Here is a 14,220-nt window from a genome sequence, read left to right on the forward strand (position 1 = left end):
GCAGCAAGACTAATTGTAATTAGGAATTGGAAAACAATGTCTAATTGTCAGCTAAGTGAATGGGATAGTGTGTTTTGGGTTACAGCTATAAATTATAAGGTAACATGTTAAGAAGTTAAGAAGGGGCTGATAAATATATGTATAGATATATGGGGAGAATTCATTAATTTTGTATTAATAAAGAATATTGAAATATTGAAAGGGGTGCACACTTTTGCAATAGTTGATCCAATTTTGGAAGGGGAACAGACTGCATAGATGGAAAAAATAGTTGTACAGTAGTGCCTCCGTATCCATGGGATAAATATCCACGCTTTCACTTATGAACATAGTTAAAATATTAAAAGAAGAAAATCCAGAAAAAACTGTTCTCACAGAACTGGCCAGAAGAGGGAGACAGAAACTATATTATGAATACATGTTAGTATTCATAACATAGCACGGTCTCTTGTTTCCTCTGGTGGCCAGTTCCAGCAATGCATATGAAAATATGTTTTTTCTAGTTTTTTTTTCCTTTTACCATCAGAGAGAGAGAGAGAGAGACAGAGAGATTGCTATTATCCATGGGGGACCAGTCACCAGTGGATATGAGGGTCTTCCTGTAATCGCAAATGGTCCCGGGGGAGCACAATTTATATAGATTTTTCTAAGGTGTAACTAGATATGTTGATTATTTTTGTTTACATTAAAAAATTAAAAACACATTTTATTCTAGAGTTAAATACACAAGCATTACCTGGTCTTTACTTCCCCCCAAATGATTCCTAAGGTTACTTAGGACTTGATAATGGAAATAAACTTCCAAAAATTTTATAGCATATAGAACTGCTCTATAGCAGAGCCAGAGGTCGAGAGTTTGATTGCTCACTCTGCCTCCATGACAAGGATTGTACTCGATAGTCCCTTCCAGCAGTTCTAAGGTGATGATGATGGTTCTAGTATTATCGTCAGGTATTTCACCCAAGAATGCAGTCCAAGATTCTACCAAGTACATCCTTCCTGCAGCATGGTGGCGAGTCTCCTGATATTTTTAACCCTTATCTTACTTCAGACTTCCCCATTAAAGGAAATGCCCTATGCTCTGAAATGTGCAAATCAAGACATAAACGAACACGTGAAAGGGTAAATAAGTGTTTTTCAATATGAGCAAACCTTCCATGTTTAGACGTTAAAAAAGGTAATAAAAGATCCAAGATGAGGAAACTGCTAAAAGTGACAGTTCAGAAAATGTGACTAAATTTCATAAAGTAAGAGTAATATTATATGAGCTAAATCCAATTTCTAATCTCATTGGATCAATGGAAGCTACACCAATGTGAATTAATAAGTACTATTCATCCGACAGGTCTACTCTAGTTGGGATTAACTGGATAGAGTGCATCAAATTTTGAGCCTCCCCCCTTCCTCTCCTTACTTCTTCTGAAACTCAATGTTTCCTGCTTGACATTGTAAAGTAATAAATTTTGAATATATAATTTCTTTGCTTTACTGTAATCTCAATGATTTCTTTTCAGCTGTAATCTCTTGCCTATTTTTTCGAACATTGGTCAAAGCTAAGATAGATTTCTTACAATTCATCGTCATGAAAGTCCATTTGTAACAAAAATTTATGATTTTGAACATCAACTTGTAAATACTGTCTGAAAAAGCATACTTTAATACACCAAAACATGATAGATTTATGAGTGAAGCAAATTTGTACATGTTTTATGTTCCTAGAGTAACACAGATTTCAGATCTAAACCTATAATGGATACTTTCAAAATATTACATATTTTCTGTTTTTTCCCCAAATTTCTGTTTTCCCCAAAAGCTACATAAAAATACTATTTGCACAGTTTCTACATTTCCAAAAGTTGTACTTCTTTACATCTTGCTAAAGGACAAACAAGTGCTTCTAGAGTAATAATTCACAGTGCAGCTCTTCTTTCTTTTCTAGTTAATTTCTTTTAAAAAAAATATACAACACCCCCCCCCCTCAAAAAACATATATACATGATGGGGAAATTGTTGAGGAAATACCACTTTTCCATCATATGAAGGTGAGAAGTGGAAGTCAATGTTGTGTGTATGTCCCCTTCCCTCCAAAATAACACACTGAATGAGATAGGGCAATTACACAATAAAAGCTTTATGAGGAAGTGGCCAATATCTGATGCCTCTGTGCAATATGGTGTCTCCTTTGTGCCAGGCACCACATGTATTAGATGTGGCTATACTAGGAAATAAAGACCAGAATCCTATTGAGGGTTTATGTTTGGGTAATGGAAATCATCTAAGATGCAGCAGCAAATCGTCGCTCATTAATAGGGTGACAGTTAGGTTCCTCGACACTGTTGCATAATTGAGAGCATGTGCAGGAGCACATCCAGCACCTTGTTAATGTGTGACAACTGGTTAGCGAAACAAATGCAAATCACCAATAAAGATTTTGTCCAAATTGATTTAAGTGCCATGGCCTCCCTGCCTCCTAAAATTCTCCTCCTAGATCCTTCAAAATTATGTTATGCTAGTGAAGTCTCCCCTAAGAAAAATACAAATTCCCACCCACCCCACAAGAATATGGTAATGAACCGGGACTTAAAGCTGGACAGAATGTGCCACAGAGATATTTCTCTTCATTTGTCCTATGAAATAGCAGCTCTTTTTCATAATACTCTACTATTCCACAAAGATGGAAGTCCCTCAAACACTCCTCCTCCTGTGCATATGAACTCTGTACCCTGAGGCTGCCGTTCATGTGCCATCTAATACAATCCCTAGAATAAAATGTTTCACTATAAGTTTGTTCCTATGTATACTTATTTGAAAACTTGTTCTCCTGTGTTTGGTAGGGCTTCCAGATGAATGTTGCCCCAACTGCAATTGTCTAATGTAGCATTAAGGGGTAGCTCATACTATGCACAGTAAAGATTTTCCAGCATATCCACCGTGTACTTTGCCTGCCAGGTAAAGTGCAATGTCATTCTGGCTTTCTATCACATTCCTAGTTACTTGGCAGGCAGACTATGCCGGATGTCTGTTAAGATGTCTCTAATCAAGGAGAAATACTCTTCAGTTTATTGACTCACAACTTCAATTAAACATACGTTCCTGTCACAAAACAAACAGAAGCTCAGAATATTTGCACCCAACACCTCCTTCCCTTATCTTTATGTGATCATGTTTGGAGTAGATGACAGATCTTCAGTTGGCCAAGCCCTACAAACAGGCTGAAGCTTCATTTAAAGTGGCCTTCTCCTGTGATACTACAATGTTTCCTTTTTGGTTTTTAAGGAGCAGAAAATGAGGAGGAGGACAAAATAAGAATGAAAAGGAGAAAGAAAGGGGAGGAGGGATTCTCACAGTTCCTCCTGATGAAATGGGCAGAAAAAGCTATCTCATCTGTGATTCTCATTTTTTTGGAGTCACTTTCTTAGACAGATCCTCCCAGAGCCTGGGAGGGACAGAAGTAAGGATAATAAATTGGAAGAATCAATGTTTATCAAGTTTTATATACATTGGAAAAAATGACTAATAAATTATGCAAATAAGAACAGCATATGTGCTGTGTCAATGTAGCTTCAGAAAGAGAGAGTGAACAGCTAGGGTGAATTGGGGAAGACATCATTAGTAGGACTTGGGGAATAAGTGCATACTAAGGAGACACCCTCCAAGATGCTTGATTACAACATCCAGTTTGCTGTCTGAGAAGCAGCAAGAACCACACATGGCTGCAGTGTGCCCAGTCTTTGCTCCAGCAACTGACTGGGCAGAAGCTAGCCTTACACACCAGTTCTGGGAGTTGCTGTCATCAAGGAGATAAGGATGTGGCAAACAGAATGTCTCTGAGGTTGAGGGTATTGTTGAGCGTACAAGAGCTGTAAAAGCATGGCTTGGCACACTCAAATATCTAGAAAGAAAGGGCAAAGAAGTATCAGCTGTTCAGGAATAGACAACAGAAATCTCTTCCCCTTCAAAGGTGGGACCACAGTCAATGCCAGTCTCCAAGGAGGATGCTGGCATGAAGACTACTGGTTTAGACCACTGGTTCTTAACCTTGGGTTACTCAGGAGTTTTGGACTGCAACTCCCAGAGGCCTTCACCACCAACTGTGCTGGCTGTAGTTTCTGGGAGTTGCAGTTCAAAAACACCCGAGTAACAAAGGTTAAGAACCACTGGTTTAGACCATAGTAAAGGAATTATAGCTTTCCTTTCAAAGGGTTGTCATGCAAGAAGGAACGGAGCTGTTCTGCCATACTACATTCTGTTTCCATTCTGCATTCTGATCCATAGCCCTTTTAAAAGTTGAATATATTTATGACAATTGGGGAATTTAACTTGAGGATCCCAATGAGGTGATCAAATATCCAAATCTTTATGCAACGCATAGTCTAAAAAAGAATGTGTTAAAATTTAGTGACAAGAGGGACCTTCACTAGAAGACATTTCTTCAACAACTTTCAGGCTGATTTTTCAACATTATAAGCAACGAATGCGGGTAACTGTGACAGAACATTTGTAAACTTTACTGAATACTGCCTTGTAGGTACAATCTTGAATTATTCTATATCTTCTCTTCCTTCATGATTGGTTTCAGAGGTACTTTTTAAACAAGAGATCCTTAGTGCTTTTATATTAACCAGAAACAATTGCCAAGAAACATATGCTCCTGCTATCCTTCTGTTTTACATTGATGGCTGCTTCATGCTTGCACTTCAGCAAGTGTATACTATTAAATTCCCAAAATATATTTGATAAAACTATAAATACTTGCATTGTGTTTACTTGGTGTACATGTGGGCTTTTAAAGGCCTCTAATTATCTCAAATGGTACAGCCGTAGGCAAGCATTTTCAATAGGACAAGTTGCCTAGTCATCTTAAGATTGCCATTCCGTTTACTGTATATTGCTTTTGTTGCTAAGGAAAAGATAGACCTCTCTTTAGGTTGTCTGAAAGAAAAATAATTAAGTCTAATCTTCAGGCAATGAAATTGCATAGCACATGTAAAACTGAGAAGAGATTGAGTCATCACATCTTCCCACCCCCCCAGGGTTATTTACAGGAACCTAAGACAAATAAATGTTGCTTCTTGGTTGTGAGGCAAGGTGACAGACTAAAGGTGTTCAATGGCTAACATTATTACTGCCAAAACATAACATGCAAAGGGACACTCAAATACAACAAAAATGCACATCTATCCGTGGCTGCAAAATATTATTCTTCCAAACTTTGGGTGCAATGGTGTTCACCAGTGTATTCTGAAATTATTGCTAAGTAATCGCTTTTGCTCAGCATGAGAATCCCCCATGTGAACAGAGCTACAGAGGGCACAATTCTGTTTTTCTGTATAGTAACATTTGCAGCAACATCATGACATGTGATCCTTCTCTATTCCAGTTACGGTAGTCACTGATGCTAACTAGAATGGACCATGTCACTACACAAAGCATCAGATAATTAGGTCAACATGTCATGATTCTCCCTTAACCCTAGGGTGCTCTCTTCAGTGGCAGTCCAGCACCTTCCAAATTGTGTAGTACTACCTAGATATATATTTTAACTAAGTGTTTTCAAACTTAAACATTCTGGCCATTTTTTCCTTAGTGGTCAGGACAGAAAAGAAAGGTATGAAAAGTGACAAATGTATGAGAACAATATGAAAATCACAGCCAATGTTCAAAAAGTAGGTTGACCAACAATTTCAATATTTCAGAGGCATTTTAGATTAATTTCATTTTCTTAAACTATATTTCAGGAACAAAGAGGGCTGAGAAATAATGTTTATGTGGCTAGACAAAAGATCTTGCCCTGCAGTGCTTTTGGAAAATTCCAAAGGCATTAGCTTTCGGATGGAACACAATGAACATTAACTCGACTTCATCAGGGAAACATGTCAAAATATGCATATATGCAGACTAAAAATACAACCAGTGATGGACGTAGACAACAGCCATGGACTCCATTTCTCCAAGAAACTCAAAATATTAAAAAAAAAAAAGTACAGCAGGAAATGATGGCTTAAAAATTGGCAATGGGATGGATTATATCTCAACTGTGCTGTCATATAACAAGCTAGACTTTCCAATCAGTTGTTAAAGTGCATACATCTCCTAAGTGCAAAAAAACTCACATTCCCATGGACCCTTCCACGGTCCACTTACTCTGTTTGCAAAAGTACTGGGCTCAGATCACATACCTTTAGATAGCTGTGCACCAAGGATGTGCTGAGAGGGGTTTTGTTCTCAAAATGGCAATTTCCAGAAGGCTAGTGACCCAAGAAGCTCAAAAACTGAAATCCTAAATAAGATGGGGGTATTTCATCAAATGGATTTAATGATCTTTCATAGCCTGCGGCCAAGAGTATGTTTTGTTTTGTTTTCTTCCTTCCTTCCCCTGGACTTTTCTTTGCCACTTGTATGTGTCTGATTTTTAAGGTAACTGCAAAAAAGCAAAGTAAGGTACTAGAAATGAAAAGGCCCAGTACAGCCTGGCCAGATGACAGATCCAGATTCTCCCACTCAGTAGTGGGCACCACATTCCCACCCAACTTTGTTACTCCACCAATGAGGAATGAAATTAGATCAGGAAATCCTGCAGCACCCATGCACCTTCTCCTCCATTTCCTCCATGGGAGCTTTGAATTTTAAGAGGGGTGGATCACCACTCGATACTGTATAGTAAACTGAAGTCCCATTGGATGCATAAGTAGGAGTCCTGGGGCTAATCAGGTGCTCTTTAGCTTCTCCCCCATTTTCTGTGGTGCTTCCCACATTGCTACCAAAGTGCGTACTGATGAAGGGGTGGTTGAGAAGCTTGGCTGCTGCCCGCTGCCGTTTCAGCTCAGATAGGGTTTGATGGCTTCTTTCTTTGTAGCCACCCCAGATTTGATGAGAGTCAGGGATTATGGGGGTATCGTAGGGCAATGCTTGGCTTGCATCATTGTTCAGAGCAGAATGCATTTTCCAAACGTCTCCATTGGGGATTGAGTACTGATAAATGGTGGAGGATAAGCCGACCCCATTCTGCAGCACAGTGTCTGAGTCACATTGTGTGCCTTTGGTTAGCAGTTCTGGAACAACAGCACAGGTATCTACTGTATTGTTCTGTAAGAGAAAACAACAACATAAAGAAGCTTAGCCATCGCCATCCAATTACTACTTGATCAACACTATTGCCCTCATTTATTGATTTTCATATGTTGGCTTGGGCACGTCGTGAGAATGGCTGATGGTCGGATTCCAAAGGATCTCCTGTATGGAGAATTAGTGCACAGAAATCGCCCCAGAGGGAGACCACAGCTGCAATACAAGGATATCTGCAAGTGGGATCTGAAGGCCTTAGGAATAGACCTCAACAAATAATAAACCCTGACATCTGAGCATTCAGCCTGGAGGCAGGCATTGCATCATGGCCTCTCCCAATTTGAAGAGACCCTTTTCCAGCAGGCTGAGGCAAAGAGGAAGTCACAAAAGCAGAAAAACCAGGGAGCTTGACAGGGGACAGATTGGATTTGTCTTCAGTGTGGAAGGGATTGTCACTCTCAAATTGGCCTTCTCAGCCACACTTGATGCTGTTCCAAAACCTCTATTCAGACCACGTTATCATAGTCTTTCGAGACTGAAGGATGCCTAACCTAAAATATCATACAATCAACCTCCAGGAGACCTGTGATACATGCCTCTGTTAGCTGTTTTGTCATCTTGCAATAGTATACAGGGTCTTCTGTTCATGGCTATGCCCTAACAACTACTCAGATGGGCATGCAGTATATTCATTCACATTGTTGTCTAACTAGCTGGGTCTTCACTCTCCACTTCAACTTGTGGAAAGATTTTATTTCAGCCTTTTGCTAGGAATCTAATCCTTAAGCAATACTGCCATAACCGAATCCCAAACCACCTTTCAATAGTTATGCTTTTCTTTCCCTCTACTTCCCCCTTTGCTGGGCTACAGCTAAACAACTAGTGTGGGTTTTTATTCTTGGACAACTACCACTAGATAATAAAGAAAAAATTATATAAAACAAATGGTGTTGTAAGAGGTTAAATAATAAAACTGGAATAACAACAATGCAAACTAATCATATCATTCATACAGCTTTTTATCTATCTTATCATATTCCAATTCTATTTTTTCATCTCTCAGTCACAATTTATTCATCACAACTCTCATCTGCCACAAATTCATTCCTAATTTAAGCCTTATATCCACTATCAGCTATCTTTAACACTCTAACTTAACCCACTGTATCCCTTATCTACTGAAAATTCACAATCCTATCTAACTAGCCAAATGCTCACTCACTCTTGCATACTCTTTTCCTCCTCTCCATTGGCCTGGGGAATGCAGCCAATCACAACGAAGTGCTATGGAGGCATATTCCTTCCTGCTTCCAACTGTCCTAGCTGTTCTGTCACTTGCCCAGGCTCACCTGTCAGTTAATCCATTCATTCTATCATGCAACCAGATAATTTACCTATACAAACAAAAACAAACAGGAAGGAATGGAAATTGTCAAAAGGCCTTTCATTTCACTACAATCTCTCCCGAGCCTGGCATCTGCTCAGGTTTGTTGGAACTAGTATTATCATCTTTTAAAGCAAAGACTTTAAGGACTCTAGCTCTTGAGACTACACATGCTTTCCACTGTACAGTGGTGCCTTGCAAGACAAATTTAATTCATTCCATGCTTAATGTTGTCTTGCGAAAAATTCGTCTTGCAAAACGCGTTTTCCCACAGGACAGGAATGCACTGAAATCTAACTACTAATGCGTTCCTATGGGCAAAAAAGTCGGAAAAAAGTCCAGTTTGATTTACAAAGAATTTATTAAGTGCTTGTTAAACACATACATATTGTGCAGATGATTTCAAAAATTTCAATCAAAAAACTAACTTTTTAAACATCATAGAAAAACTTTTAAAATCAGCAGACATGAGGCAGGAACAAAAAGCGGAAAACATTAGTCTTGTGAAGCACGGCCATAGGAACATTTGTCTTGCAAGTCATCAACCCCATTGCCAAAACCGTTTGTCTTGTGAGTTTTTCGTCCTGCAAGGCATTTGTCTTGCAAGGCACCACTGTATTTTGGAGAACTGACATTGCCCCTACTCACAAGATCTTAGAAGTTCCCTCTAGTGGTCTAGGAGGCAATTTCACCAGGTGAAACTGCACCAGAACACAGACAGAGTTCTGACTCCAGTCCTCTGAAGATGCCAGCCACAGAGACTTGCAAAAGGTTAGGAAGAACAACCTTCGGAACACAGCCAGTGAGCCTGAAAAACCCACCACAACCATTCACCAGGTTTGGTTGCCCTTTTTAAAATAGTTGTATTTTAGGCCAGGGGACTACTTAGAAATCCCCATAATTTGCTTATAGGATTGAAAAAAAGAAGAGGAAGAAAAGATACTCCATGTCCTAAGATAGGAGTTCTAGAGACCACAGTTGGGCCCTAGTTAGCAATGAGGCCTGGGGGGCAACCATAAACATTTCTACCCCTGATCCATTGATGAGATTTAGATGTGAATGTATTAAATATTACTGTTGTATAGTTAAATGTAAAATGGCTGATGGCTGATTTTACGTGAGTCATGTATAGATTGTATTCAGGTGTGGATCAAGGTTTCAGACTAAATGCTGTACAGTTCTGGTAGATGGTGAAACTTTATGTAACTGAAGATGATGTAATGTATTCTTTGATTGGTCCCAGAACTGTTGTACATAAGTCATATGAAAACTGGGACATTGCATCTGCTGTAAGTCACATCACTTTTTCCTACGTTGTGTGTTGTATTATGTCATGCTGCCAGTTGAATGTCTATTCTCTATGTATATATGTAAACAGACTAAGTTGATGTTTTACTCTCTCAGTGTCATAGTATCTATGCTAACCAATATCTCCTTACTCTGCTGATGTTACGAGACTACACGTTATAATCAAAATTCTCAACACCACTATGGCCCATTAGCCACATCGGATGTTGTTGATGATTGGGGTGTACTCAACATACATGGAAGGACCTGGTTTGAGAAAGCTGCTCTAATATGTTAAATTGCTCCAGGGCTTTTTGGCTAATTTGTAAAAAATATTCTTTAAAAAGGCAAAGATGTCTTATTTAATATATTGTTCTTGCATACCTCTTTGACACACATCGTATCCAAACTACCTTGGGAAATAGTCACCTGAGTTTGACATGGAGCTAAAGAAGAGTGCCCACTGAGGCTTAGGGAGTCTGGATAACGGAATTCATATGCTGAGGACGTTTTCTTAAAATGATGTTCCTTTAACATGCCAACTGGACATGCCCTAATTCTGACATCAAATTACGGCATTGTCTCATACCAGATCAATATTCTCTTCGTTGGAGCAAACTTCTCGGATATCACCATTGTATTCAGATGTTCTTTGCTCTTCTGAAGGCTCTATTTGCTGCCAGATGATGGCCTCCTTCTCATACTCCTTCCTATAAAGATTTGTTCGGTCAGAAAGGCTTGCCCTGCGAACCACTTTTCTGAGGAAAAGATGCAAAGTACAGAATTATTACTGAGGACAAGCCTTCTTGTACAATTGCACACCAGCGTGAAATATTTTAGAACTTTTTAAGGAGCTTCACAGAAATTGCTAAGTTACGTGTGTCCAATTGCAGACCCTTTTCATAGTTGAATTGCTTAACTTTTATCCTCAACAGTTACAAGCAAGCAACACTGATGAATCCAATAACAGTTTCAAGGACATTTAAGCTGTTCTAAAGACTGAAGATGAAATACCTAGGTGAAATATATCCGCCATTTTTTCAGTGTGGGTCTGCTTGCCACTCCTATTCCTCAGAATCCCTCCTTTTGCTTATTAAAAATAAATGTTTCTAACCCTGAAGAGAGAAATCTGTCTGGAATAGGAATCAGCTCTTGGATTCAAATCTTCATTCAAGCATGAATTTGGGCCAATCACATCTTCATTTTAAGCTCAAACTTATTTCTGTTGTGTTTAGGCTAAGAATTTTTCAGTCCTCCTTCATAACAGTGCAAATGAAATGAAGTAACCTGAACAAGAAGGCAAAATATTCTGCATGGGTGCAACATGTTTTACATAGTAGCAAAATGAAACAGGATTTTGGACAATATTGGATACGGCTGCTAATATAGCACAAGCATTCTGATTTCCATTTGTTTGTTTGATTGTTTGCCATTTTTCTCCTCATAGGGGACCCAAGGCAGTTCACAACAATTAAAACTGTTCAATAATGAGTTTAAAAACTATACAAAACTATATATTAAAAACAATTACACATTGAACAAGATTAAAAACTATTTTAAAAACAGATAAAGCATTTAGATATTTGTTTATTAGATGTTTTTTCTTTTTGTTTGTTTTTTTTGGGTTTTGTATAAATAAAAATATAATTTTCGGGGAAAAAATCTAATCTAAGTGTCATCAATAGAGCATTCTCTAAACTCCACTTATTCTTTAAAAGCCTGCCTGAGAAGGAAGGTCTTTGCCTGACAACAGAAGGAGAAGAAATAAGGGGTCAATTTAGCTTCTCATGACAGTACAAACCGGGAACATGTATGTATGTATGTATGTATGTATGTATGTATGTATGTATGTATGTATGTATGTATGTATGTATGTATGTATGTATGTATGTATGTATGTATGTATGTATGTATGTATGTATGTATGTATGTATGTATGTATGTTCCCTGTTTGTACTGTCATGAGAAGCTAAATACAGATGCACATAGTTTCTTTAGTTTGTTTGTATGTTGTCTTTCTGCTAGCTAGAGGATCCAAAGTGGCTTTCAGTATTAAAAGAAGCAAGTTAAAGCCAAATAACAAATTATTACAATATTTTAAAAGTATAAAACAAATATTTTAAAACTCGTAAGAGAAAGATTAAAAGAAAACAAATAAAACACAGAATAAAATGATCCCTTTAAAAATTCCCCATAGTCATGTAAAAGAAAGCTTGCTTGAACAGAGAGACAGTGACCTTATTTCCATAGGTCAGCCCAGGAACTCCCTCCTATGACAAAAAGCATTTGAAAACACTTCAAGAATTTGGGCCCACAAAAAGAACATCATGTAAGCTCAAAAGTGCACCAAGGGTCATACATGGAAAAAGGACATAGATCCATTTAATCTCCAAAACTATTTCCCAATTCTGAAAAATCACAGGAGATATATATCCATTACAGTACGACGCCAGAGACAACTCACATTTTACCAGCCATGGCTCATCCTCAGAATTCATGAAAGCATTTGTAGAAATTATTACACATGGGTGTAAGAGTTCTTTTCTGGACAGTAGTTCTTAACTAGTGATGTGAGAGAGAAATAGCCTACAGTAGGTGTGCACAAGGCTTTCATAACAAAACAATGGCTAGGAATTAATCCTGTCAACCTGTCCTCCTGAAAGTGTGATATGCCATCTCTCCTATTCACCTATCTGCCTCCTAATTATTCCTCTGTGATCTTCTGGCTTGCTAATAATCACTCTGAATGTTGAGTGTTCTTCCTAGTGATCCTCTCCCCGGAACATCAGTTTACTGTAAAAGGCAACTGTAATAGCATAAACATGCATATGTCTTCCTTGAAAAATCAGGGCTCTTTCTTTCTGCCATGCTGCGACATGAAAAAGCTGAGATTGCAAAGGTAACTGTTTTACACTATCCTAAATCATTGGTCCCCATTAAGAAAAGTGACCACCAGGTGGCCCCCATTCAATGTTAGCAAGCACTGTGCCTTCTTGCAATACAGAAAGACTAAGAATAGACTACAGTCATAACCCTTTAGTCGCCATACTAAACTTAACTGAAGTTTAGATTATGGAATAGGTTTTGATAGGGTCAATTTCTTTTAGTTTTTCCTATCCAACCTTTGGTAGTATGGGTGAATGGTGAATTTTTCCTGTAACATGATAGCACTGTCAACATTTCTTGGAACTCAGCTAGCTCCTTTTTGCTTTTCTTACTCTGCAAAAAGAAAGCTCAGCAATAAAACTATATTTTATTTTAAAATTGTAATTAAGACAATTTTGTCCTCAGTAAAGCAGACTACAGTCCGACATGATCTTTTGTGTGAGATCAGATTTCTTCCCAGCCCTCCCAAATAACACAGCTTGGCCTATACAGCTAACATGATACAGGACACAGAGTGTTGGGAGTTATATGTACTAGGAAGTCCTGCATTCAGACCCCTAAACAACCATGTGAATTCATTGGATGAGTGAGAGCCAATCATTTTCTCATCCTATCTTGGAAGCATGATGTGCAAATAGTCTGGTGTATGTGTAGAATAGCTCTTAGGAAACAGGGGAAAATGTATATCAGTGGTTGTCCTTTGGATTGTGATATATAGAAGAATTTGGAACAAAAAACAACAACCCCACAACAACTTAAGACTTTTCTTACGAAGAAACCAAACATGCTCAATATAATTTTAGCTTCCAGCAGCAATTTGCAAGTAAATATATTTGCTCAGTATTTTCATTCATTCAATCAATCAATCAATTTTTATACCATACCATCTTGTGGCATGCTATTAGTTGGGTGGTTTCCAAGAAGAGCACAACATAAATACAAAATAACAGCCGTCCCCCTACCCTTACCATTATAATAAAAAATGACTCACAATTGGCACAAGATGGTGCTCATGGGCATTAAATTGTAGCATAAACAACTGAACAAAATCAAGAATAACACGAAGCCTGCTTGTTCTAACTTTTTATGTTGGAATTATGTCCTAGTGTTGAAAATAAGCCTACAAAAGTTCAAACAATCAATTGCAGCCAGCTGAAAAACCTCCTAAAACTTTAGACTTGGATTTACCTTAAAAGGACAAATATATATCTAACAACAAGGGCATTTTTCCAGCCCACTCACCCTCTGCTTCCAGTACTGGAGGTTCTCCGGCTCAAGGATGACTTATGTCTCATCTGAGATTTCATGATGACATCGTGCTTATGCTTTAGTTCTAAGAGCAGAACTCTAAACTCCTCTTCTTCACAGAGGTCTAAAAGGATACAAATCAAGTACCTGCATGAGCTACTGGATGAGGAGGAAGCTTTTAAAAAAACCCTATCCTGATAGTAAAAGTTCAGCAAACACGTTACATTTATCTTGAGTTCTACAAGATCAACACCTGAGACTGAGGACAACAAACTGTGAGCTTCTTTTTATCCATGAATGATTGCATTCAACAAGGCACAACAGAGGTGAAGGAAGGCAAGCCCATCTTC

General features: G+C 38.3%; 1 protein-coding gene across 4 annotated transcripts in view; it reads right to left on the reverse strand.

Annotated features, from left to right (window-relative positions):
- Positions 1 to 1,943: 1,943 nt before the first annotated feature.
- Positions 1,944 to 14,220, reverse strand: part of PPP1R16B (protein phosphatase 1 regulatory subunit 16B) — a 145,174-nt gene continuing 132,897 nt past the window's right edge. For all 4 annotated transcript variants that reach the window (XM_072996960.2, XM_078393142.1, XM_020798433.3 and 1 more), the window contains exons 9-11: positions 13,865 to 13,994; positions 10,326 to 10,494; positions 1,944 to 7,086 (exon numbers count right to left, since the gene is read on the reverse strand). In XM_072996960.2, coding sequence (XP_072853061.2) covers positions 6,565 to 7,086; positions 10,326 to 10,494; positions 13,865 to 13,994 — 821 coding nt within the window. In that variant the 3' untranslated portion in view covers positions 1,944 to 6,564. The remainder of the gene's footprint in view (positions 7,087 to 10,325; positions 10,495 to 13,864; positions 13,995 to 14,220) is intronic.

This window comes from Pogona vitticeps, chromosome 4 (assembly GCF_051106095.1).
Source record: "Pogona vitticeps strain Pit_001003342236 chromosome 4, PviZW2.1, whole genome shotgun sequence".
NCBI lineage: Eukaryota > Metazoa > Chordata > Lepidosauria > Squamata > Agamidae > Pogona > Pogona vitticeps.